Source organism: Maylandia zebra, linkage group LG1 (genome assembly GCF_041146795.1).
Source record: "Maylandia zebra isolate NMK-2024a linkage group LG1, Mzebra_GT3a, whole genome shotgun sequence".
NCBI lineage: Eukaryota > Metazoa > Chordata > Actinopteri > Cichliformes > Cichlidae > Maylandia > Maylandia zebra.
Genome location: NC_135167.1, coordinates 8,816,599 through 8,843,946, shown reverse-complemented (window position 1 = coordinate 8,843,946; position 27,348 = coordinate 8,816,599). Strand labels below are relative to the sequence as shown.

The following is a 27,348-nucleotide window of genomic DNA, read 5'->3' as shown; positions in this document are numbered from 1 at the left end:
TCAAAAAAAGCCTTTTTTTTTCTTTTTTTTAAATTTAAGGTTAGTTTAAACCCTAAATATGCTTTTGTGTGGCGTCTTATGGCTTTTAGAACAAAACGAACAACATGCAGATAGCTACACGCAGAGATGCATTAAGGAGAGCTGAATTACGCTCTCGGATTGGCTACTTTCTGCCTCTGAATGGTATCTCACCATCTCAAACAAAGGTATCCTCTGAAACAAAACTGCAACTTTGTGGGGGAATACTGTAGCCTGTGTTGTTAGTTTCTGTATAATGTAACTTGGATATATGTAGGTGTGGTAGCTTTCAAGTTGTAGCTCAAGGCCTCAGAGAGGAAAGAAAAACAGCTGGGGTGTTCTAAACCAGAGTGATAAAAGATGCTCCTGCTGAAAGCATTTAAGTGGATGTGAACTCTACACCTCAGGTTTACTATAACTGCAAGCCCTTGTGAAACCCTACACCTGATGTGCCCCTTCCTTATAAATTTAAGTACCTAGTGCTGTTAACACACCTTTCACAGATATGAATGCTGAGGAAGGTGTTGGGTTGACTATAGGTTGTACAGATTCTGCAGAATAATTCAGGCGTAACAGGGGAATAGTGTGCATCAATACAATATAAAATCTGAAGAGACAAAAAGCACTCATGACTAGTGCAAATAAAATTTTATTTTGTTTCCAATTTTGTCCGCAGATATCCAGCTCGACCCTGAAATGGTTTACGTCACTGAAAACGGTTCATACTGAAAACATTTTTTTTGTTGTGAGATCATTCTCGACTGGCAGGGTGCTTTGAGAGGGCATTTTCTGCCAAGGCTAGAGACCTTTTTCCTGACAAATAACAGGAGGTGGATCCTTTGCTTTCATCTCCAAGTTTTGTGAACTCCACCTTGGCAGTTTCTGTGCAATTATGCTGTCAAATGACCACAATCACATGCTTCTGAGGAAGAATGCAGCTGTCACAGAAACTGCAATCAGCTGCCCTCTGTGTGCCCATTCACAGCTGCTGCTGAAGCTGATGTGTCATTAGATGTGCACTAGAAACGAAGACAATAATAGAGCATTAGAAACAAGCCACCTCCATCCTCATTATTACTGCTGCTTCTGTGTCTGGGCTGTGTTTACATTTGATGTGGAAGCTGCACTGTCGGGACTTGCATCAGCTATGGTTGCCAGGTAGACAATGTTGCGATGCAGAATCTGTTGGTATCTGTTGGAAAATGGAAAAAAATAAATAACAACACTATGAAGTCAATCAACAGCATTAGTGGAGGAGAGGTTTGTGTAACTTACTGCACACACTCGACCGCGCGTCCTTTCTGCATGTACTCTGTAATGCATCTGATCAGTTGATCGTTTTCATCCAGTAACTGGAACAAAGCAGAGAATCCGGCAGGACCAGAGAGAAATTTAGAGAGCGTAAAGCCACTTACAGCAAAAAATGACAAAGGTTTTCACGGAGTATTGAACCATGTTAATTAGATAAGGCCCTACCACAACCACTTTTAACATTTTTTCTAAACCCGTCACCGGGACAAGTCCGTGTAAAAAGTCAACAGCCAAATGCGAAAAGGTTACCAATTTCCCCCCCAAATAAGGGTGAACGTATAAACCTGTTAGCAAGCTAATTGCTAATCCAAGAACGATCGAGTCATAAAAACAACGTAAAAGCTTCTAAAATATACGTTCTTGGTGTCTTACCCTCTGTATCGTCTCTTGGTTGACTGTAGCTTTTCCTCTGAGTTTCTTTGGTACAAACACAATCGACATGTTTAATTTAATCCTACTACAACGATTTCGCTTTTACGACGCCAGCTGACCGGAGAGCTTCTTCTTCGTGGGACGTATTATGTTCGACTCACACACGGGGAGGCAGGCACAGCCCAGCGGCCGAGGGAAACGTCAGTGGCGGGAGCCGACCAAAGATGATATGTGCAGAAAGATGGAGCACTCCATTGCATCGAAGGCTGAACGCTAGATTAAAGAAGCTCGTTTCCGCCACTGAAAAGACGTACTATCGCATTGTTTAAAAAAAAATTAGATAATCTAAAAATTGTAGTTTTTAAGTCGAACTTTAAATAAATTAATTGAAATTTTGACTTAGGAATCCCCAAGTTTGTTGCAGGTTTTGATAGATTAACAATAAACTGGGGAGGAACTGTCAGGTGTTCAGCTTGATAAAGATGTCTTTCACGTGCATGTATGTGTATTTGCATATACACTCATTTGATTAGGTACTAGTGATGGGATTTCCGGCTCTTTCGGCTTGGCTCACTAAAAAGAGTCGGATTTTTCGGCTCCCAACTGGCTCTTCAGGTTGTTTTGTTGCTTTAATTAATTTATTATTAACAATAATATAAAATTATGCACAAAAGGAATTACTAATGTAAAAAAAAGTGGTTTTATTTATATATATTTATATATAAATATATGCGGTGGCCCCTAGAGACAAAGCACATACACGTAAAAACTCCAAAAAGCATGTACAAATTCCAAAACACATTTCTAGCGTTAACTGACCTTCCAAAACAGAGCTACCTAGATCACTTAAATTGCACAATTGAAAGCATATGTGTATTGTTTGTGTATTTATACACAAGCATTCATATATATTCAAATAATTTAAAAAAAATGTTCATTTACCTGTTACTACCACACACCAAATCCGTTCGTTGGTACTTCCTGGCTTGTGTAGCCACTAGGTAACAAAAGCTCAACACTGCGCCTAGCTTTCTGGAGCACTTCTGTTGTCTTTTGTAAATGTCTTGGAGTTTGTACGTGCTTCTGAGTTTTTAAGTGTTTTAGAGTGTGTACGTGCTTCGGAGTTTGTACGTGCTATGGAGTTTTTAAGTGTTTTGGAGTTTTTACGTGTTTTGGAGTTTGTATGTGCTTTGTCTCTAGGGGGCCACCATAAATATACTTTTATTTATTCACTCCACATAAAATATAATAAATAAATCATGTAATACAAAAAACAACTATTCACATTTCAATTTTTAACTATTTAAATTTTCAGCTTTTTCCTTTTAAACAAATTTTAAGTGAAACAACACAAAACACTGCAAACCACAACACAGTTAAATATAAATTAAATTATGAAAACAAAAAGAAGATGCATATTCTCTCTCATATGGGCCTGCATGAATAAACTTTTTGAATCCTTTATCATCTGCAACTGAAAATAGTTGTGGATGATTAGTATACCTTTCTAATGTGACGTTGTTGTCCCTGGCTCTCTTTCTTTCTCTCTCCCTCCAGCTCTGTTCCTGTGCTACTGAGAGTGTAACTACCGCCCCTCCCCCCCTCTTCCCAGCGCAAAGCACAAGGCTCGCGTGCAGAGTGAAGCGGAAAAAAGTGCAAGAGAGAGGGTGAGAGACAGAAGGAAAAAAACCAAGATTCCCAATAAGGAGCCGGCTCGAGTCGTTCACTTCAAAGAATCGGCTCTAAGAGCCGTTTCGTTCGCGACCGACACATCACTATTAGGTATGCCTGATCCACTGTTTGTTTACCAAATATGTAACTAACACGCACACACACACACACACACACACACACACACACACACACAAAACAAAGACACACTTTAGAATGCTTGAACGCTCCTTGATAGGACCTACATGTGATATATTATAGTGCTTAAAAGGACCTTGAACTGACAGCAACCAAGAAAACATTGGAAAAGTTTTGATAGAGTTTTACAACAACAACCAAAACCATTTTCAAACGTTTCTCACCAATTTAAGAGCAAAAAAACACATTTCACCATGTCATGTGAAATATTTGAAGGGAGCATTTTGGGAAACCACTACAAGGTAGAAGCTTTTCTTGGAGAAGGCACCTTTGGTCTCGTAACCAAATGTCAAAATACAAAAACCAAGCAAGCAGTGGCTATTAAAATCAACAAGAGCAAACCTGAAATTTTGCAACAGGCAAGGTGGCAGGTATGTCCTCTGTGTGCAGCGATTCCTGGTACCATTGTGCAGACGATTTGGTATAGAGCACCCGAAGTTATGCTTCATATTCCATATAATGAAGCAATTGACATGTGGCCTCTGAGCCGGCTAGCTGTGGAGCTTGCTACAGGGTTGCCACTCTACCCTGGGAAAATGGATTATGATGTTTTAAAATCCATCACAGACACTTAGGGCCAGCCACCAGACTATATTCTAGACTGTAGCATGGCCACAGAATATTATTTCAGAAAAAACGACCACAGCGAACAGCGCTGGACATTTAAGACAGAAGAGCAATTTCAGTATGAGACAGGATACCAATCCAAGGACACTCGACATATAACACTGCAGCATCTTGATGACCTCAAACGAGTAATCACAGTTAGAACAGGACCTGAAAGTGGCACAGATTTATTGGTCAGCCTGATTAAACAGATGTTGGCCTTGCTTGCAAACCAGCGCATCAAACCCTTGGAGGTTCTCAAGCATCCCTTTTTTGACCCTGGCCTGAGAGTTCCCCCTGCATTAAAATGAGGAGCAGAGGGGGACACAAGTCTCCAGCATTGCTTCTTTGACCCCAGACAAAAGTGACAAAACCACAAGTAGGGGTTGGAAAAGGTAATCAACAGCAGAAATACAGTGCAAACAATGCAAATCCAATACTCCTTTAAACCTGATAACAACAGCTTAATATTTTAACAAAAAAATAATCAACTTGCTCCAATATTTATCACCTTGGCTTTTTTTTTTTTTTTTAATTTTCACTCCCTCCACCCCAACCAGTCACGGCAGATGGCTGTCCCTTCCTGAGCCTGGTTCTGCTGGACATTTCTTCCTATTACAAGGGAGTTTTTTCTCCCCACTGTAACTTAATGCTTGCTCATAGGGAATCCTCTGATTGTTGGAGTGGCCAATATTGTAGGACAGGGGTCTCAAACTCCAGTCCTCAAGAACTACTGTGCAGGCTGCAGGTTTGACAGGAAGAGTTGGAGTAAGAGAGCCATTGCTAAGAGGTCAGAATAAGGCAGAGAGGCTTGCCTGGGCCATGAAACACCACCATCGGACTACTGAAGACTGGAAGAAGGTATTAGGGACTAATGAATCAAAATTTGAAATCTTCAGTTCATCACTCAGGATCTTTGTACGCTGTCGGGTAGGTGAAAGGATGGTTCCACTGTGTGTGGCATCAACTATCAAACATGGAGGCGGAAGTGTGATGTCTCAGGCTGTTTTGGACCCAAGAGCTTGAAAAAGAAGGAAACTGGACTTGTGTAAATTTGCAAAGATGTTTCATCTCTCATTCGATTTCCCAGGAATAATGTTTAAATTGTAGATCATCCTTTGTTTTATTCTTTATGCTGCTGTAGTAGTAATTTTAATTGCAAGATTAACTGAAATGTCCTAATTACCAAAGAAAGTCATGTCTCAAACCTATCAAGCTGACAGAATCTGACTTTAGATCAGCGGTTTCTGAAACAGCCCAGAGGATCTATATATTTGATATCTACCTAATCAGGTGAGCAGTGGGTGAATATTCTTTTATCATGAATTTTTTTTAAAAAAATGTGATCTTTTATTGACCATCGTATCAAAGAAAAGCAAATCTGCATGTGAGTTGTGTATTTGCTATGTCAACCATTTTTGCTATTTATTGCTTAATAATGCCAATTGCTGTGCAATAATAATGTAAAGACTCCAAACATGTATCAAATATGAGAAACCGTGTTAAGGCCTTTTTTTTTTTAATGTTCTAATAGGCAAGTTCTTTAAAAATACAACCTTACAGACTGTGCCCGTGAGTGTGTACAGGAACTTCTGCAACAAAGGATGACCTAGATGCAACTCACTGCAGGATTTGTGGGAAAAATGTAGGGTCACGTGGAAAACAAAAAACCAAGACGTAAATCGTACAACTCTTTATTTTATGTAAAAACTCCATTTTGCTTCTCAAGAAAACTATTCCTGTTTTACAATTCCAGTGACTGGAAGCAGTAGCAAACATATGAAAACATGTCAGTTGTGAATCGTTCAGTAATATTTTGTCTCAAATTTAATCCTGCTGGTTATTGAGAAAGCCCCTATAGAATGATGCTTTTTACGACTACCATGCAGTGATCGGCTGTCTGTGATTAATCCGGTTAAACGGCCCACATTCACCTGAACTGTTCTGTTCTAAACAACCAAAGCTACGGGAAAGGATCTATTTCACCTTGTAGTGCTTTTGATACTTGTCTGAAAAGGTAACCTTTTCGTTAAAGGGAGAGCTGTACAAAAACCCACCACTCTGAAGGCACTCCCTAAAGCACTAAATCAGAGCCAAAAAGAAAAAGAGGCATCCCACCACATCCAGTTCTTGTCCTTTTGTTCAAAGTCAATAAAAATAAATTCACTTCAGAGAACAATCACACTGACCACAATGCAACAAGAGCGCTACAAACAAGCTGGAAGGCTGACACCTATCAGCATCGCTGTCATTTGTTTGAACATATGCTTTGAGACATCATTTAATCGACAATATTTCCCATTTTCAGTAAATAATCTGACACAGCTGAGTGTAGTAACAGTAGGGAGGGTGGGGGAGACGACAATTCAGAGGACAACACTGTAAGACAATTCAAAAGTAAGCTGAAATTAACAGAGGACTCCACATGTTTGGGACATTTAACAGGTACTTAAATGATAACACATACTTCTGGCAGACAATCAGTTTAGCTCAAACACGTCATTGTTTTGGGTTTTTTGTCAGTTTTAACCTGTTTAGGTGTCCTTCCCTACAGGAAAAACAAAACACCTTCTACAGATTTTACTAATAATGAATATTTCCTCAAAAAAGGTACAAATAACAGGAAACTGTTAAAAAAAAAAAAAATTTAAAAAAAGAAATACGGCAGTCAACATATACATCTATACCTAATATGCTGTAAACTGCATATATCAAATGAATGGCTGCACTAGGCTGCCAACCTAAAGCTGAAAGAATTCATCTGATTTATGAGGACTGACTGATCTACTTACTGAATACATACGTCTTAAAAACTAGGAGGGACTGGGGTTTTTTTGGTGGGCAATAAATTTGCTGTGGAGCAGGAAGAATAAAATGAGATCAGAATACATTCAGTAAAGTTCAGATTTTTGCTTTTTCAGCTGGCTTTGATCTCACTACATTTGAGAATGAATTAATGAAAAATAAAATGCTTAAAGTCGAGAAAGGATACTGAACACATGCGTCTGAGAGGAGAAAAAAAAAAAAAGTGCAACAGGTGATGCATTGAATTTTGGTGTCAAAGAAATATATCAAACGGAGTCGAGGGGAACTGAAAAAAGATAAAATAAAGCTATCGATCACACCGACTGTGATCCGCTCACAGTATCAGAGGGCACTCTGGATACAGCATTCAATATCAAACAATACTGTAAATTAAGAGAACAAACTCCAAAACATGGTATATTTACACGTGTTCCTGTCCATCCGGTGACTGCTTATCAAACTAATATTTCTGGGGCAAAAAAACTAAACAAAAAACAAAAAGCCTCATTGTGAAGCTGAGAGAGGGAGCGGCACTCTCACTGCCTGAACAGTCCACCGTGGTGCTGGTGACCAACAAGATGTCTTCATTTTTTGTCTGTTGAATGCTGAGAAAATTTGTAGGATGAATATAATTTCATGATGACTGGCTACCATTCATCGTGGATCCATCACTGCAGTACTACGCAGCCACCTTGTTCTCCTTCTGCAAAAATGCAAAACAAAAGTTAATCATTTCTTCCAATCTGCTTTATTTGCTAGGAAAAAAAATACATGTGAGATCTTCAGAGAGCATAAGTGATGGACACAGCCTCGATGACACCTCACTGTTGAGCAAAAATCCTGGTACGATGCCTTAAGATGAACATTTTTACTGTCATGATAACTGAAGAGCGAAGTCAAATGAAACTGGACTTTCACTCTTAGAATGGCCATATTTTACATAATGAACTTAATGTTTCAGACAATGTCCTTAAACTAGTGAGTTCTCAAGCTCATTGGGAAGGTGCCTACTGATATACTGAGTCTTTGTTGCTCACTGACCCCTACAAGACCACAAGGGTGGCCACTGAACAGAACACAATGCACTAGTAAATTGCAATTTACTTTTCACATCTGGAAGCTAAGTCCATCTTATACCGTCTATAATGAGTTCATAAAGGATTTACCCTGTATTCGAAATCAGAGAAATCCCGGCCTCCTCTGCCACCTCTGAATCCGCCTCTGAATCCAGGTGGAGCACCTCGGGGTGGTCCGAAGGAGCCTCTGCTTACCGGTCGCCCTCTGCCTCCACGAGGCCCCATGAAGCCTCGACCGCGGAAACCACCTCTTCCTCGGTTGTGCCTCAGAGGGATGCCGAATGTCTCAGCGTTCATTCGTCTCTCTTCAGCCCAGGTTGGCCTACGATCCCTGAGACACAGACATCAATAAGAATACAGATTTTTTTTTTTTTTTTTTAAAGTCACATGAAAATAAATTTACACGACATAAAGCGAGGCATCACAGGCTAACATGAAATTTTTTTTAATCAAAAATTCATTAGAGAGTGAACAAACCAAGCATTAAGAACTAAAAAAAAAAAAAAAAAGCGGCTGTACATTAGTGAAGTTCCAACTTTGAGCAGATGACAGAACATTAAAAAGTTGGTTTTTTTTGGATTTTCCTGCACACACGAAAAACCCAAACATCTTTAGTGCTTCAGTGGGCGGCAATGGATGGACTAGTAGCAATTCGGTGTCCCATTCACATGCGAAGCCTCGACTAACATAGAAAAATTCTCCCTTTGGAAAAACCTCTTTCACTTGTTTTATTGAAAGAGATAGAAACAAAAGTCTTTCAGCGTATTGATTAAATACAAAGCATAGTTTATGCAGAGGCAGACTGCAGAATCTCCAGAGGGGCACAAAAAACACAGATTCTGACCTTTTTTTTTTTTCTTAAGTGCAGCTCTACACATCTTTGAAGAACCTTGCTGACAGTTCACATGCCAAATCTGCTTGTTGTGTAAATCTCGATTTTTTTATTTTATTTATTTTTTTAATATATAATCTGGCCGGGCTGAAAACACAAGTGTATCTTTTTAAATCTATTATGACTACATGTGAGACTTCACATGAGAGATATAGACGGTGCAACTCTCAGATAAAATGAAGTGCTCTGTGACTTTCTTTTTTCAGTTTCTATTAGGGCTGCTCAATTAATCGAATTTTAATCTCGATTACGATCTGGGCTTTCAACGATCATTAAAAATGACTGAGCCGATTATTAGCCCCTCCCTCGTGCTTTACTCTCGCGCTGCTCCGTGTGGCAAATCGAGCGCACCTCTCTGCATTTCGAACACGTGTCACAACAATTAAGAGCAGCGGTCCCCAACCTTTTTTGCGCCACAGACCGGTTTATGCCCGACAATATTTTCATGGACCGGCCTTTAAGGTGTCGCGGATAAATACAAAATAAAACTAGTACCGGTACCGAAAAAAAGAAAATTTATTCATAACACACGTGAAAAGACCAAGGAAAACCGAGTAAACGATAAAAACTATAACAAAATAACGCCAAAAACCGATAAAAGCCCTGAAAACTATACATTTCACACCTGAGCCTCAACTCTCGCAACCCGGTACCAAACGACTCACGGGCCGGTACCGGTCCGAGGCCCGGGGTTGGGGACCTCTGATTAAGAGGACCCGAGAGAAGCTCGGAAAGCTAAGCACAAGTTATTTGGAGAGGAGAGTGACTGCCGTTGATTGAAAAGAGGTAAAAAAACAAAAAACAAAAACCTTTAGTGGTGTGGAAACATTATGGGTTCGCGGAGTCAGACGTGACTTAAGTAGACATAGTGTGTAAACTTTGCTACAGTGTCGTAGCTGCACCACAGAGCAACACTGCAAAGTTCACTAAACATAGATGTTTACATTTTTCATATTGCAAACATTTGCACTGTTATCAGTATTTGCACACTATTTTATGACAATCTTTAAAGTCATTATTCAATACATTGTTATTGTTAAATAAATATCGTCAAATAATCGAGATCTCAATTTCAGTGAAAATAATCGTGATTATCATTTTTGCCATAATCGAGCAGCCCGAGTTTCTATTATTCATGTACCAGTCAGAGTTGCAACACCAGTTGTTTAGAAGACTGCAGCAGGTTCACTCTTATCAAAAGTGGTTTTAGATGCCCTGTTTACAGGTCTGGGAAATTTTTCATTGCAGAATATTTAAAATTTGGTTTCCCTTATATTCGCTGAAAATAAATTCTACAGATGCGGTGACAAAACTTAAGTCACTCAAATCTTAACATGCCCTTGTGTAACTAATCCACCACAGAATAGATTAAAAATAAATAAATGGATGTATTGAGGTACCTGGTATCATCACAGGACAGGTTATCAAAGAAGGACTTTGACTTGTCATAGTAGCAGGTATTTATCACAGCCTCCTCTTCCTCAGCAGCACCTTCATTGGCTGGATGCTCTGATTCCTCTCCATTGAGTGCCTTTTCAGTTTTGTCATCTGTAGGAAGAAATGTTGTAAAATCAAACAACTTAAAATGGCAGAAATGTTCACATATGTATCATGGTATATTTAACCTCCAATTTTAGTTGCTGCAGTTTAGAACTTGTTTAAGTGGTACCTTTGAGTTTGAGCTTGTTCTGGAGCTCTTTGTCAATCTCGTCTTTGTGAAACTGGGCGTTGGCAGTCTCAAAGTCAAAGTCTTCGTCAAACTTCACTGTGCCATCCCTGCGCACATTTACTTTGCCTCTGCTGCGGTTTCCTCTTCCACGGCCACGGCGGTTAGAAGACTGAACACCAGCTGAGAAACAACAGAAACAAACTTAAGTATTAAACTTTAAAAAAGAAAAATAGTGCTTCCCACTTGATAAATTACAAAAGTACATTCTGAGGGAACTTTTGAGAATTGGCTGACGTGAAATTAGCCCAAAGCATTTCAGGAAAGGCACTGCCATCCCAACATGAATCCAATAAAGCTTTTCATTATATATTTAAATTTTCAAAGCTGAGTAGCTACAAAATAAAAAAGATGAACACATCAGTAAACAGCAGTAAGTGTTGTGGACATTACTGACTGAAGGTGCAAATTACTCACCACCTTGGCGCTTGTTGGGATCCCGGTTTTCAACTGCACCCTGCTCATTATCTGGCTGCGCTACCTTCGGAACCTCAGGAGCTGAACAGGAAAAGAAAATAGTCATCAATTTAACTTGGCAGGGCTTGGCACTGAGGAAGACAATAATATGAGCTTCAACTGCAGCATGGGTTCAGGTTTATTTGTATTTGTTAAAAAGAATAAATTCAGAAGTTAAACTCTAGTTTTTGGTTCTGTAGAGTAGCCACCTTGTTTATGACTTGCCTGATTAGGCTGATTCTCTATTAACAGCAGTATTTGATAGCCAGTGCTAAATTTTAGTTCTTTCCACACTAACAAGCTGATAATTAAAGACACCAGACAATTTGTATTCTTTACATCCTGTGGCTTTGCATTCTTAAAATAAATAAATAAAATGAATCAACATTACTGATTAATGTCTCTTTTGCTCTGTTATGAACTTACTACAAATAACTTTTTAAACCAGCCACAACCTACACTTTTACCTTTTCTCTGCTCCAGGAGGTCTGGAGGCTTCTGGATGCCAGTGGTGGTGGTTCTGGAAGCTGCTGCCCCTGTCTGACTCCGCTGTCCTGCAGGTGGAGCTGGGGCGGATGATGGTGGGGCCTTCACTGACTGTTCCAGGGTGGGACTCTTTCTTATAGAATCCAGCTGGGGACTAGTGCGTCCTGCAAACAAACAAACAGCAATTAGAAGCTGTTCCAAAGTAGCTGCTGTTATGGAGGGGGAAAAAAAAATTCACATTAAAAGTGTTAAGTGAAAAACATACTGTCCATTAAAGTCCTGCTTGTGAAGGACTCCACAGTGTAAGCATTTCCCTTGTATTTGTAATAGATTTGTGTGCAGTGTAAAACATTTTTGGAGTATTTGTGAGTAAAAGTAACCTTCACCCCAGTCTACTTAAAATATATAATACACGGTAGTAGTGAAGATGATTCTGTCAGAGCTGAATGATAAGCTTCAGCTACTCACACACTTCCATTTTACTGGCAGTGGATGACACAGATGTTCACTGACAAAAAGGTAAAAATCCAATCTGTACATTTAGAGAAAAAAATCTTCACCAGTTTATTAGAAGTATGATGCATAACTGTCTTTGCTGTTTCCAGTTCAAAACACAATAGGGATCAGGTGTGTAGCAGGAAACTCAAAGCAGCATGCAGCTGTGCTCTATTCAAATGAGCAGGAATCAGGTGTTGCTCCAAATTTGCTTGAGAAACAGATGTTTAGCTTGTCTGAGGTCACTACGTAGCATTTAGACAGATATCAGCAATGAAAGATTTAACTGCATCTGCTACATTTCCATCCAAGAGAGTGTTTGGACAGGTTTGAACTTGAAAAACCTAATGCTTTTTAATGTGGTTTAGGGCTGCTCGATTATGGCAAAAATGATAATCACGATTATTTTCACTGAAATTGAGATCGCGATTATTTGACGATATTTATTTAACCCTTTAAGACCTACTATAGAACCAAGTCCACCAGAGCTTATATTATTTTTTTACATGTTGTAGTGCCATTTGTGGGAGCATTTCAAGTTGCTAAATAACTGTTATAGCCCATATTTTAATAATATGTATGCATTAAGTCCATAGTAACTACATTAATTGCAAAAAAAGTGCAATAAACTACAAAAAAATTTATTGTTTTTTTTTGTTTTTTTACATATATTTCTACTTGGAGAAATTTAAGAGGTTTATCCCTCAAAACTTTAAATACAAAAAAGTTGCAAAAAATAGTTTACAACAACAGGAAATTTATTTTGAGTGTCTTCATAGTTTTATCTTGGAGATACATCAATTTTTATATACTGCAGGAAAAACAAAAACAATCCTATGATGCAAATTTGCAAAGAAAACAGCAGGTGCATCAAAACAAACTATTTCCAGCAGTGCAAGCATCCCAGAAACTATTCAGAAAAGTCAAACATGACCAGTAGAGGTTTTTAAGGCCTACAAGTAAAAAACTACATTTCCGCGAAAATGACGTCACTTCCGGTTTCGGCCAGGAAATGGCGGACATGCGACAGTTCGCGCTGACGTCTGTTTCACTGTGGGAAGTGTTACGAACAGCTGATCGGATCGGCAAAGCGTGTTTCTGGAATATTATGTTTTTGTTCCTGCAAGCGCTTTTTATGCAATTTTTGCAAAGCTTTATGTGGAAGGAAACCGTGACCGAGGACAAGCTGATGGCACAAGATGTAAGTAGAACTCCTCCGGTTTCATATGCAAAACAAATTATTGCGCTAGCTTACGTGGTTCAGGTTTTACAGGGATTTAAAAATAGTTACAAAGCGGAGCATGCTGCTCTGACCGGATTTAAAGGGTTAACAATGACTTTAAAAAATAATATAAAATAGTGTGCAACACCACTGAAGTTTTTTTTTTTTTTTTAACCTCTCTTTTCAACCAACAGCAGTCACTCTCCTCTCCAAATAACTTCTGCTTAGCTTTCCGAGCTTCCCTCGGGTCCTCTTAATCAGCGGTCTCCAACCTTTTTTGCGCCACGGACCGGTTTATGCCCGACAATATTTTCACGGACCGGCCTTTAAGGTGTCGCGGATAAATGAGGGAGGGGCTAATAATCGGCTCAGTCATTTTTAATGATCGTTGAAAGCCCAGATCGTAATCGTGATTAAAATTCGATTAATTGAGCAGCCCTAATGTGGTTGACTTGCTTATTTCACACAGCTCCTTACCAACTGCTCCAGTAGATCCAAACTGTTGAGAACCAATGGGTGCAACACCAAACTGGCTGTATGATGGGGCAGGAGCCCTGCTGAAAGGTGCATAGGACCCAGGAGCCTGGAATGATGGAGGTGCTGCAGCACTTGAGGATCCAATTGATGACTAGACAAACAAATATACATCCAGTTAAAAACATTACAAGACTTTTAAACATAGCTGTTGACCATGACTGAAAATACTATGATACGATTATAAATGTCTGATGCCTACATTTCAAAACAACAAATAACACAAAATGAATGGGCAACTGTTGGTTGGACACAAAGCTGTTAATAAACCTATGTACATCTTAGAAAGTGTTATCTAGAAGATAGATAAGATACCATATCTAGAAGGAAAAAGGCCTGACTCTACTTTGAATACACTTTATTTTAACAGACTCCTTTGTTTGTGAATCTGGTTTTCAGGGCTTCTACAACAAGTGGTCACTTTATTTTTTTGTTGCTTATTGTATTTTCTAATTGGTTTCTTTATTTTCTTAAAATGTGCAATAATTAAAAACATTGATAATCACTTATTTTCTGTAACAAAGAAAGAAAAAGCAGTAAAACAATAGTTGTCACTTTCTACCTGAATTTCTTTATAGTTGATCCTTGTAATACACAGGTGTTTGAAATAATGTTAACGATGGCCCTACAGCAAAGTTCCTTTAAAGCAAGCTTTGCAACTCAAAATGCCACTAGGCAATTATTTCAGTAATTATTTTGAATGATTACCTCAATTGCTATTATTTAATTATAAAATCACACACACAAAAACTCTACACACAGAATAATTAGTGAGTGTCTCTCCCTTATGTCTCAATAAAGCCATGCCTGTGCCACCATGAGCTAGCATACAAGAAGCCTTAAAGAAAAGCCTTTATACAGCTGTTTTATAGTAATGGAACGCACCAATTGACTTACTTGGACTATGGCAGGGTCCTGCGGCAGGGCACTGGTGGCTTTTGGTGGCTCACAAACTGTTAGGTCTTTAATATCACTTCCTCGGAAGATGATGTACTCAAAGACCTCATCCCGAGGAGGAATAGGCCTGTCAGTGGGCCGATCCTCAGTGCCAAAGGAGCGAACTGTAGGGAAAACTCACAGGTTAACTTACACGACTTTACTTTTATTAATTAAGGAGGAGAATTTCCTTGCGTTAAGAACAAACACTGTTGACTTCACATTAACTTTCAATGTTAGAACTGAATATTATGAATTAGCGTTGGAATAAAGACTAAAGAAAACAGACGCCTCAAGTTATATCAATTTTTGTTAACCACATTGTTCAAAATAAATTCCACATAATATGAGCTCGAGATAAAGTTAGTACTCTTCCCATACGCACAGTCTACCAGGTCTTAGCGATACTGTCAGACAAGAGTATTATAATCAGAGTTTCTAAAACGCATGTTAAAAAATAAACACTAAAAAGAGCCAATAAGCCGCAATTAATGCTTTAACAAGGTATATCTGGTGGTAATTATGTGTCACTTGGTGCACATCATTTGACTTTACCACAATTACAACGTAAACAAAGGACTACAGCGCTTAACTATAGCGCCAGTTAGCTCTGTTGGCTAACTAAAAAGCTAACCAACAAAGCCAAATACCCTAAAAAATGCTGTTCTCCTTCGCTTAACACTTTTACGCTCTTTGAGTCTTGTATTCCCTCTCTGTGTGCCTTAACTTACCTTTAGCGAGAGCTACAGTCGAGTTTTCTGTGTCAATCGTGTACAAAATTCCTTCATAGCGGATCTCGGCCTTGGAGATGAGGCTAATTTTGCTGCCGAGGTACGGTGTCCCTCCTCCGCTCATCTTCGTCCTTTAACTTTATTTACACGCGTACTTCCGAAGAAAACGTTTTGTGTCACACGAAGCGTCGGATGCGTTCTTTTCAGACCTGCAGTTCTCAGACTACATAACATATATCGTCAAACGACACTATGAATCCCGCTCGCAACTGATCTCTACCACGACATGGCCGTTTTCATTTTCCTTCCCCTGCCGCAAAGGATTTTGGGAGATAGGTAGAGGCCTAATCAACTAAAGTCGCCTCCTTTTCCTCTTCCATCCCTTCCACTGTTTCCTTTGCTTACAAATAGAAACGAATGATGTGACAAATATATTTTTAGCGGTACTAACATTTTCGATACAGTTTTGGCTTTTATTTTGTAATTATTATAATAACATTTCCTCAAAGGGATTAAATAAGTCACTAAATAAGGATACTTAATACAGGTTTGAAATTTAACCACACAATAATCTCACGATATTACACGAGATTACATCCGGAGGTTTAGAGCAGAAAATTTCGCAGCCATTAAACAGTCTACATTTTTTACGTGTCTCCCACAGCTGTGATGACGCTGTCCCTGCAAGGCAGTTCATTTTAAATGAAAAATAATAACAACGGTTATTTTTATTTTAACGTCAATGTCTTTAGGCAGAGGCTTCTGAGCAGTTATAGTTAGGCTAACTCAAACTAAATACTAATTGTGAAAACATTTTTACTTAACCACGAATAAACAAATAAACAAAAAAATAAAGTAAAAAAACACCCCCCCCCCCCCCCCCCCCCCCCAAAAAAAGGAAATGTCTTTAGCTTTAGCGTTTGATATTATGCCAATAAAACTGAAACTAGTTATTCCCTGGCCAAACAAATTCATAGTAATGTCATGGTGATGTAATGTTGCAGTGTTGTGATTTATATTAAAAAATAATGCTTTCAGTTAAATTGAAGTTATTTAACGTTACTTATTGGGTGTTTTGTCTTGTTTTGGCAGAACATAAACTGTAGCTATAACTGTACAAAATGTACAAACATTTCAAAAAATTATAAGAAAAAAAACTCCATAATTATTGCTTATAATATTATTATTTTAGTATTTAACTTTAAATATTACTGTACTTTTTACTAAAATTACTGTACTGTACTTAATATAATATACAACTTATTACAATCTTTCAATCTACAACAATCAAATACAGCTACCATATATATAAATATTTTTAAATTTTTATGGTCATTGTTGTTGTTATTTTAACTACTATAACAAAAATATTCCCAATTATTCCTGATTCTTTTCTCATAATGTCATTTCATTTCAACCCTGCACTGCCTTGCTATGTTGAGTCACTTTAAAGAATAATTTAATAATTTATTTATTATCATATTTATTATTAATATTTATTATCATATTTTAAGAAATTCTAATCTTATTATTGTATGTTGGATTAAAGACATTTTAATTTAATTTAATACTTCATATTTTTATTTAGTCATATTTTACCCAATTGTATTTATTTTTTATTTCATATTAGTTATTGCCAAATTTCTTTTTATTTGATCTAAGATACAATCCTAATGATTTAGGCTATTATTTTACAGATTGTGTTAACTTCATTTTTAACGGCTGTAAAAAAGTAATTTACTAACTGTTTGGATAATAAATGATATATTTCCCATCTTACCTTTTGCAAAGGTAAAAGAAAAGATGCACAGAAAAGGGAAAAACAATACCAAAATCAGACCTAATAATTATATAACTTCTGTGTAACTGCTTTGTTTCAGATCTGTTTTATTTATTCATTAACTTAGTAGCTTTATGTACATTATAACTGTCTTATATCGTTTTAAAATAATCTTTGCTTTCTTCCTGAACCTTTTTCTTATTTATATATCATTTTCTTTAAATATGGTCAAAGCTCCTCATATTCTACTTTGGGATGGCGGTGTAACTGCACGGTACTTAGTATGATTACTAATTAATACTCCGTGAAGGTAACACATAATAAATAGGATACAATAACCACAGACTTACGGCTACACCTAGGACGCCCCTTCCTCCATTTATACCCCCCTTATTTGATGACGTCAGCTCCATTCCCACAATGCCTAGTAACACGCAGGCGCATTGTAAAAAAAATAGAAGACGGCTATCTGTGATCAGAGATGGCGGGCGCCTCCGACCCCCTGGAAGATATGCTCTTTTCGGAGGTGGATGAAAAAGCTGTGAGCGACCTAGTGGGCTCATTGGAGTCACAGCTTGCTGGACAAAGCAACCCGGCTGGTAAAGCAGACGAAAACGGAGGCGCTGGCTCTGTGGCCCCCGCTAACCATCACTTAGGAAAAACGCTACCAGCTCCAGTGAGCACCACAACACTAGAACAACAACAACAACAAGGACGCCGTAATAAAACTGAGATGCGCCAGGAGATCAACTCTAAAGACGTTAGCCCGGATAAGACTGTCACATCTCCTTCACCGGGCTGCAGCCCTTCTTTTGGCGAGCCTTCCACCACTTCGGGTGACTGTGTGAGCGCCACTAGCAGCGGCTCGCAATCACATGGAGCATCCATCACAACACTGACTGCATCTGGTGTGTCAACTTTGGCATCTCTGCCGCCAGCCAGCATCAGCACCACCACATCCAGCCAGGGCTCTAAGGTTACCGTGGGCACAGGTGAGACGTCGACGGGAGCAACCCCGCCGAGAAAACGCATAACGACGCCGCGGAGGAGCGCTTCGGCGCGGATAAAGAGTTTGAACGGCGCAGCTGTAACAACGCGGAGGAACAGCAACACAGCGGTGGTCGACAGCGTTAGCCAAGTGGATACGAGTGCAAGTACACCAAACTCTGGACGACCCGTCACAACCTCTATTAACACTTCGACGTTCACCTTATCCAACGCGAGCCTGCCTGTGGGTCAGTCGGCTATTGCTCTCGACAGGGGGACTCCTACTATTGCTTTGCATAGACTCCCGAGTCATATTGTTGCCAGTATAGCCCAGAACGGCAACGGGACCAGTGTTTCGGCCTTGGTCCAGCAGGGTGCTCGTATAGGACCCGTTACCTCTTTAGCTTCCCCGGGGAACCAAACCAAAATGGTCACAGACACTGGGGCTTCCAAAACAGACGATTGTCAGTCCAAAATTGTAATGTTAACCCAGTCTAGCGTTGTCAACTCTGTAGTAAATACTGTTTCCACTTCCTCTCCTCCTCTTCCTCCTCCTCCTCCTCCTCCTTCTACTTCTTCATCTATTGTCACACCAACAACTACTACAGCTGCAGCAACAACAACAATAACAATAACTCAGCCTCTGAACTCCATCACACCTGCTGCGTGTGTTACAGGGATGGCAACTAGTTCAGTATGTGGAGCTGGTCAGACCACATCGGTGACCACCACTATTACTATGGTTAGGCCAACAGCTCCCTCCCCAACACCTGCTGTGGCCACATCTGCACAGTCACAACCCCGTCCTGGACTTACAGCCCCACAAAGGATTGTAACCCCCCAACTGATTGTCAGACCGCCTCAGCAGCAGACCACCATTCAGCTGCCCCCTGGGTTTACCATCCCACAAGGTAAGGTTAGCAGGAGGGCTAACAACCAAGCCAGAGAATCCTGGTTGTGGTTGTTAAAAGGACTCTCCCATAATAGAAGATTGTGTGTGACATCCTCCGGATTTTCCCTGGCTCAAAATAGGCCTTTGGGCATGAATAATCTACATATATGTATGGCAAGGAGTGTTGTACCTTACATAACAGAAGTTTGTGGATTTCCATGTTATTTCTGATCATTTGCTAAATAAATCTGTGTTTTATGTTTGACTAAATGTTTAAGTAAAATATTTTCATTACAGTCCTGGTGATTTTCATTTACACAAAGGTCAAAGTCAAAATTTTTTGGAAACAGGAAAAACCCTGATTTTCTTGTTTGGTTTGTTTGTTTGTAATTGGAAAAAAGATAAAACCGGGGTGAAAAAGACAGAAATCAAAGTATTTATACAGATAGATGCAATAAGCACAAACACCTTGTGTGTGTGTGTGGTAAACCTAGAGCAAAAAACATCAATTTAAATGTTTATTTATGCAGGATAATAATAGTACACTGAAGATGAGTAGAATCACAAAAGACCTCTAAGGAAACTTTGAGAGGCACAGAGAAATGCTTTGGGCAGCTCTAGTGTGCAGACAGTGGCCACTGATGCTTTGAGACTGCAATATGTTGTCAAAAAATATTTGAGTAGATATTGTTTTTTTTATGTAGCTAACTTTTGTTATTACAACAACAATTCAGTAGTCCAGGATTCCAGTAGTTCAAATTATAGCTTACCCAATAGATGAGCCATATTTATATCCCTAATTTAGCTGTTATATTTTAAACAGTGTAAATTCAATAGAAGCTCATATTCTGTACTTGTAAAGGGGCAGGTAATAACAGAGGAAAGTGGTCATAATGGTTTTTGTGCTGCACTGCTTGAATGAGTCATCTGACCTCAGAAATAATAGCTCAGTTACATTTTCAAGAGCATGATCAGAACATGCTGTTAACCTTACTATTGACCTCATGTCCTTTTCTCTTTATGGAAATTCTGCAAAGATAAACAAATGTGTAATAAAATATTTTATCACGGCCAGGTGTGGGGTTATAATAACTGCAGTCCTGGTCCTTTAAAACGAAGGGAGAGTTTGTGTAATTCGCTCATGATCAGAGCCTGAAGCAAATACTTCAGTCTTTGATTATAATATGTGCACTACTGTAACATCTTACAAAGTCTAGATCCTGTCATGAAATATTACTTTTGTAAAATTGCAGTGTTTTATAAGGTTGTAGTGCAGTGATATACCTGCAGTATAACATGTGAAATATACAGTATTTTTTTTAGTGGCTGCTTTAGCTGTTCTTCTGCGGTATTTATGTTGTGGTGTTCTCTAATTTATGTTTCCTGCTCTTCCTTAGGTATGGTGTTGGTACGCACAGAGTTAGGACAGCTGGTGATGGTTCCCCAGCAGGCTTTGGCTCAAGCTCAAGCACAAGCACAAGCTCAAGCCCAAGCCCAGGCCCAGAACAACATTTCTCCACGACCTGCTACCCCCACCACAGGGACATCCTTCAGAGTAACCTCTCCACAGGTGAGACCACAGAACCCACATGATAGCTGGCAGCTGTAGACTCTCACTGCTGCAACCAACGGCACACAGTGTTGCTGTTCAAATGAGACAAAAGGAAGGAGAAAGACAGAAAAATCAGAAAGATTATTATACTCATTTGCAACTCTACTAGTGTAGCGTTGCATTGGTTTAACAGTTTAAAATTATCCATGTTGTTAAACTAGACCTTTACGCTGGCCCTTGTTCAGTTGTTTGAAACAAGCCATTAGTTTTGCTTCTTCAAGCCAACCTTCTGATTGGCTGCCTCTTGCAAACAGATGGTTTGGTTTGAACTGCGAATAGGTGGGGCCAACTTCCCATTTGATGCAATTTGTGATTCTGGGAATTTGGCAGCTATCTTGAATCTTGAATGAGCAGACACCCATAACTTTAAATTCACTAGTTAGTGGGACATTAAAAATGCATGCACTAATTAAATCCAATACAAAGCTCTTCGAAAGTTTAGTAAATCTTCTCCAAAATAAGGTTAAGAATTAAGTTTTCCTCTCAGATTGTATTCCTAGTACTCAACATTACAGCTTCATTACTGGCTCAGTCCAGAGAGCTGATGTGAAAAAAGCATCTCTACGTATCCCACCAGAGCACTGAACAAATGGCATGCCTATCAATGTGAAGGATATAGTAAGCCAAGAGAAAGTAAAACATACATGCACCTACATTTTTCCTATGATAACATTTGCCACAGCACACCTGCTGTGACTGCCTACCATTTACATGGATAAGTGCAAAAACAACTAGTTAAAGTTTCCTTTTCTGGGTGCTGATCTGCTCTTAAGTTGTGTATGCACTGGAAATGAGTTGCTTGTCAAGCATCGCTTTAAAACTGCCTGCTGGTCACTCGCAGATATTCCAGGCTGTAGTGTGGATCCTCTAATGTATTTAGAATCAGAATCAGAATCAGAAAGGGTTTTATTGCCAAATGTTGAGCAGGTTTACAACATTAGGAAATTGCTGGGGTACTTAGTGCAAAACATACTGTCAGACAACGCTTAAATAAACATAAAAATAAAAATTAAAAGTGCTAAGTAGATAGATATATACATGAGTGCAGGTGGTGATCAGTGCCAAACATGGAATGATGCAGTGAACACAGCGTAGGGTCATGTGTAAGTGGTGGGAACAGTCATACGGTTATTGTTCATGTGTCCAACAGCAGAGGGGAAGAAACTGTTCTTATGGCGAGAGGTTCTGGTGCGAATGGACCGGAGCCTCCTGCCTGAGGGGAGCAGGTCAAACAGACTGTGTCCAGGGTGAGAAGGGTCAGCTGTGATCCGAGCTGCACGCCCCAGTGTCCTGGAGGTGTACAGGTCCTGCAGAGATGGGAGTCTGCAGCCAATCACTTTCTCAGCAGAGCGCACAACACGCTGCAGTCTCTGTTTGTCCCTGATAGTGGCTCCAGCGTACCACACGGTGATGGAGGAGGTGCGGATGGACTCGATGATTGCAGTGTAGAATTGCGTCATCGTCCGTGTTGGCAGGTTGAATTTCTTCAGCTGCCTCAGGAAGTACATCCTCTGCTGGGCTTTCTTTATGACGGAGGTGATGGTGGGCTCCACTTCAGGTCCTGGGTGATGGTGGTACCCAGGAAGCGGAATGAGTCCACAGTGGTGATGAGGGTGTCAGTCAGGATGATGGGGGGGAGTGGAGCTGTGTGCTTCCTGAAGTCCACAATAATCTCCACTGTCTTCTGGGCATTCAGCACCAGGTTGTTGTGGCTGCACCAGGACACCAAACGTTCAACCTCCCTCCTGTAGGCAGACTCATCCCCGTCCAAGATGAGTCCACCGTTCGAGATGAGTTACTAGTAGGTCATATGTTAATCAACTGTGTTTTTCACTCTCATTAGTAATCTCTTCAGTTCCTTGCATCAAAGTTTATTGCGCGTCCACCCACTTCGCACTTGCAATTGTAGTTATTTTCTCTGTAGTCTGAAGTCGTAAATGTTATTCAGTTTCTTTGTCTCTGGTCACTAAGTCACCATAAATCACTTACAGTGTGTGGAACAGCTGTCCTCTTGGGTAAGGAGGACAGAGGTGGACCAGCCACCAACTTTAGCAATTGAGTGTTCTTCAGACGATTTCTAATCAGGATTCTTCTCATCAGGTTGTTGTTTGTTTTTTTTTTTTTACCTGAGCCATAGTGCAGAGACTTTATAATGTATGTATGTATTTATTTACCGTATTTATTTATTTCCATTGTCACTCATAAGGAAACACTTCTCTGTTTCTTCTTTTTTGGTATCCATTTGTTGAACTTCATCCACTTTTTGGCTTGCAGCTAGCAGCACTCAGTTTAGAGTCATTCTTATTCAGAAACCTACACAAGTGGTGAAATCTAAACTTGCTGACACACATTATGGGTAGAGCACGCAGGAGGTAGGAACCTGTAGAAAACTACGCGTGTTAGTTACACAAGGGCTCATTCTGATATTACTCTGACTTTCTACTAGGAAGCTGGCAGGTTAAAGTCCATTTAATGTCTGATCTGACATGTCTAGACATTTGCGCTCTCACACTGATAAAATGAAAAGGTGAGGTTTTAGCCTTGGGGAATCACTTTTACTATCCCGACTTCAGTGGGAGCTCATTCATCTCTGTGGAGCCAGAACAGAGAAGAGTCGTAAATGACCCTGTGGTTTTCTTGAGTGATGGGATGACCCAAGGGATATTTGACCGTGACTTGGAGGTAGGAAGGAGCTGCCCTGTTCTTGGCATGTAGATAAGCAGGAGAATTTTGAATGACTGGAAGCCAGACAGGTGTACATGGAAGGAGAACTATGCAGGAATACAAGTACTAGGCAGACATCAGCTACTTGGACTAATGGTAGTGGCCTTATGGCACAAATGTTGTCTCCAGCATTTTTACTAGTCTGGGGTAATTTTCGCATAAGAATTTTGGACAATTTAGAAAGTGTCCGGGTGTTTTCATCAGTTATTTTGTCTTGATGTCCATTTCACATGCACTGCTTGAAATACTCTGTGGTTTAGGTGTAGGAACTATCTGGATGGAGTGCACAGGAGGCAGCACATATAGTGTCCACTTGATAGGTCTATTAGGTAATTGTTTTCTTTTTGTTTGTTTGTTTGTTTGTTTAATTTAAGGGCGATCGTGGCTCAAGAGTTGGCCGTTCGTCTTGTAATCAGAAGGTTGCCGGTTCGAGCCCCGGCTCGGACAGTCTCGGTCGTTGTGTCCTTGGGCAAGACTCTTCATCCGTTGCCTACTGGTGGTGGTCAGAGGGCCCGGTGGCGCCAGTGTCCGGCAGCCTCGCCTCTGTCAGTGCGCCCCAGGGCAGCTGTGGCTACAATGTAGCTTGCCATCACTAGTGTGTGGATATGGGTGGATGACTGAATGTGTAAAGCGCTTTGGGGTCCTTAGGAACTAGTAAAGTGCTATACAAATACAGGCCATTTAATTTCGGAACTGACAGGTTTAAGACTACATTTGATACCTGCCTACTCGCGTGGAACTCGGTTGCCTACTCTTCCTAGAAGAGTTCAGTCCCTGCGTGAAAAGAGGAGATACCTCAGAAGCCTCACTGTTGAGGATAGAATGCAAGATGGCCATCTTTTATTGCAGTATTTGCTGCAAATGCTATTTTGTTGTTCAGGGTCACTCGTAGCTTCCTCGCCAGCTGAGCGAACACCATCATCATAATGGTAACGTGCCAGCGAGGGATTCATTCCCCGTGGGAACAGAAGGTCAGTCTTCTTGAGGTTGAACTTTAGGCGATTTCACATCCACTCTTACATGTCAGTTGGAGTTTCAGATTGGCGGCTAGCAAGGATGTCTGAGTGTCAACCACATGATAGAAACCAGAAGCGTATAACAGAACTAAGTGTCTTTGTGTAGAGGAAGAAGAGGGGCCTACAATTCTCTGGATGGAGAATTGTAGGTCTAATATTTTCAGGCTGTCCTTCAGTCTGTAATGGACTGCCATGCAAACAGCGAGTCTCCAACGCAAGGAGAGTCATGTCAAGTGAGCAGCCTATATTTGCAAATAAATAATAAACCCAAATTCATTTAGGTATCATTACCTGGAATTGTAAAGGTCTTTCTATTTCTAGCAATGGTTGGTTTGCATTTTCTCCTTGTATCTTTTATGCTAAAAAGACATGAATGTATGAGTTACGACTCTTAATAATCTTAAAAAAAAGACCCGAAAACAGCCGACTCCTAGCTACTGTGCTGTGACTGCTCGCTGCTCCTGAAACGTTAGGATGGAGCTCAGCGATATATCACATCACATAAAGCAGCGAAAGCATCTGAATGCAGATGTGCATTTTGCTTTTGGGTAAATAATTCTGCAACCTTCAGAAAAAGTTAGATGGGATTTATTTTTTTTAATAAACAAGTAAATAACCTGCGTAGTAAAAGGTGTCCAGATGTTGTTCATCTATCAATGAATGTCAGATAAATGATTGAAATGGAATCGTATGTTTTCAGTGAGACAAACAGAAAAACAAATTGATTGCAGACATATAGTAGAATTAAAAAAAACCTCTAAATGAATATCAGATGAAACAGAAAGGCCTGATGGTAAGAGTGATAGAGAGTTTGTATAATTTTTTTTTAGCAGCGTATAGAAAGAAAAGGAGATGTTTCACTTTAAAGCATATTTAAAATGCCATAATAATAGAATTCAACAGATGTGTATCTTTACTGTACCTCTAAAACCTGCTGATATTCCACTCTGTGCAAACTCAGCTTACACCAGTGCCATGCATATGATTTACTAAGATTACAAAAACATCGAACTCCAATCCTCATGGGCACATTTCAGGTTTCTTTCTCTCCAGCTCTGCATAATTTCCGTCAATGTTAATGCCACAGGTGGTGACCTTTGTAAAAGAATAATCTGACTGATGAGATTTGAAAAACTGTGATCTAATTATACGTGTGTTCACACAGTCGATGTTGGGTGGGCACCTCCTCATTAAATGAACACTTTATTAGTTGTAGACCCTAATTGGGGTGTGATTAATGCATTAAACTGTGTAATTATAACAAAAGAATATCCTTGATTTTTTTAATCTATAGATTAAACTGAGATTAATAGGTGAATTAATGTCTCAAGGCTTTTTAATGACTCCATGGGGTCCTCTCATCAAAATTTAACGAGCTCCTGAATCATTAATTGGAATTTGCTTATTATCACCTGTGGATCCATCATTCATTTGATAACTTGAGCTTGTGCTGGTGGCTGTACACCTTTGGAGCTTAATTGCTTTTAATAATGAGGTTACTTGATAGTTGGTCCCCCACAGTTCTCTTTAAATCAAGTGGGACAGCTGAAATGGGCTGGTGACAGCAGAGCACTAATAGAGCTGAAATGTGTGCACAGCTTAATATTTGAGCGTGTTAATGTCTCTGGGCTAGTTTTTCTGTTATTGATCTCAGAATGCAAAACACTACCTCTGCAATGTGAGATGGTGTGTTTTATCGTAGGCCATTTTGGGTGAATATTGTTCCCAAACTATTATTACTATTATTACTAATAACTATTATTCCCATTCCCAAACTACACCCCAAATCTGTTAATATTCAGATATGCGGAGCTGGAACCAGTAAAATCTCGATTATTATGAAAAACCTGCAATCAGTTGTCTAACTGGTTAAATTAGTAGTTGCTTCAGCACTTGTATTGGTTTAAATACACAGGTTTTGTCTGCGTGTAAAAAACAAAACAAAAATGTTGGCACACCACAGAGGATTTGGCCTTACTCTAAAGAAAAGTCAGCATGACTGGGATATTTTTACCAGTTTTTTAAGAAGGAAATACACTCTTCATCTTTTTTTTTCAAATAATAGGAATATGCATAGACCAGTTATGTAGGGTGAAACCAGCTTATAACTCTAACTATATGTAGACTAGTCATGCTTACCTGCATAGTTATTCCCTCGAGACCTGTTTTTAACCAGGAAAAAAATCCTGGTACACACTCAGTGCTACTTACAAATTGCTAGTACTGGGCTTTTTAGAGAGTTTGGTCCATTTGGTCATTTGTCAGCTGCACATCCATGATTGGAATCTCCAGTGCTACTACATCCCAAAGGAGCAGTACTGCATTGAGATCTAGTGACTGTGATTGTGATTGAATACAGTGAACTCATTGTCATCTTCAAGGAACCAGCTTGACATAATCTTGCTAGAAGCAACTTTCAGAAGAAGGGTGCGCTGTATTCATAAAGGGATGGACCTGTGAGCAGCAATACTCAGGTAGGCTATGGAGCTCAACGTGTGCTGAAAGAAATCCTGAAGGCAGAAGGGTGTTGAGCCCCGTACTTGGAATTTGTGCTGTTAAGTGTATATCAGTTTTTTTTCCTGGTTAAAACATAACTTTAAGCGATAACTACACTGGTTTACATATAGTTAAATTAATATTTTTCATCTTAATTATCTGAAATTTATGCCTGTTAAGTGATAACTCAAAATATTTTGGCCATTCCCATCTGATCTCTGGGCATTTTCACCAAGAGAACTGCCTCTCTGAATATTTTCTTTTTCACACCATTCGGTGTATACTCTAGAGATGGTTAGTGCGGGA

General features: G+C 39.6%; 3 protein-coding genes across 6 annotated transcripts in view; 1 reads left to right on the top strand and 2 right to left on the bottom strand.

The window, feature by feature from the left end:
* Positions 1 to 651: 651 nt before the first annotated feature.
* Positions 652 to 2,168, bottom strand: ss18l2 (ss18, like 2). The gene is made up of 4 exons (XM_004539712.6): positions 1,702 to 2,168; positions 1,294 to 1,370; positions 1,126 to 1,210; positions 652 to 1,037 (listed from the first exon to the last, which is right to left on the bottom strand). Exons 1-4 carry the CDS (start codon positions 1,768 to 1,770, stop codon positions 975 to 977), a joined length of 294 nt encoding a protein of 97 aa, XP_004539769.1. The 5' UTR covers positions 1,771 to 2,168; the 3' UTR covers positions 652 to 974.
* A 3,686-nt stretch (positions 2,169 to 5,854) lies between these two features.
* On the bottom strand, positions 5,855 to 15,875 carry lsm14ab (LSM14A mRNA processing body assembly factor b). The gene is made up of 9 exons (XM_004539713.4): positions 15,536 to 15,875; positions 14,766 to 14,929; positions 13,812 to 13,962; positions 11,599 to 11,781; positions 11,093 to 11,173; positions 10,619 to 10,798; positions 10,350 to 10,497; positions 8,148 to 8,388; positions 5,855 to 7,684 (listed from the first exon to the last, which is right to left on the bottom strand). Exons 1-9 carry the CDS (start codon positions 15,657 to 15,659, stop codon positions 7,661 to 7,663), a joined length of 1,296 nt encoding a protein of 431 aa, XP_004539770.1. The 5' UTR covers positions 15,660 to 15,875; the 3' UTR covers positions 5,855 to 7,660.
* Positions 15,876 to 17,747: 1,872 nt separating this feature from the next.
* LOC101480906 (transcription initiation factor TFIID subunit 4) overlaps positions 17,748 to 27,348 on the top strand; it is a 101,555-nt gene continuing 91,954 nt past the window's right edge. For 2 of the 4 annotated variants that reach the window (XM_024805568.2, XM_014413228.2), the window contains exons 1-2: positions 17,750 to 19,213; positions 20,592 to 20,764. In XM_024805568.2, coding sequence (XP_024661336.1) covers positions 17,797 to 19,213; positions 20,592 to 20,764 — 1,590 coding nt within the window. In that variant the 5' untranslated portion in view covers positions 17,750 to 17,796. Of the gene's footprint in view, positions 19,214 to 20,591; positions 20,765 to 27,348 lie in introns of all 4 variants that reach the window. The other 2 variants (XM_076874995.1, XM_014413212.2) reach the window with 2 other exon arrangements.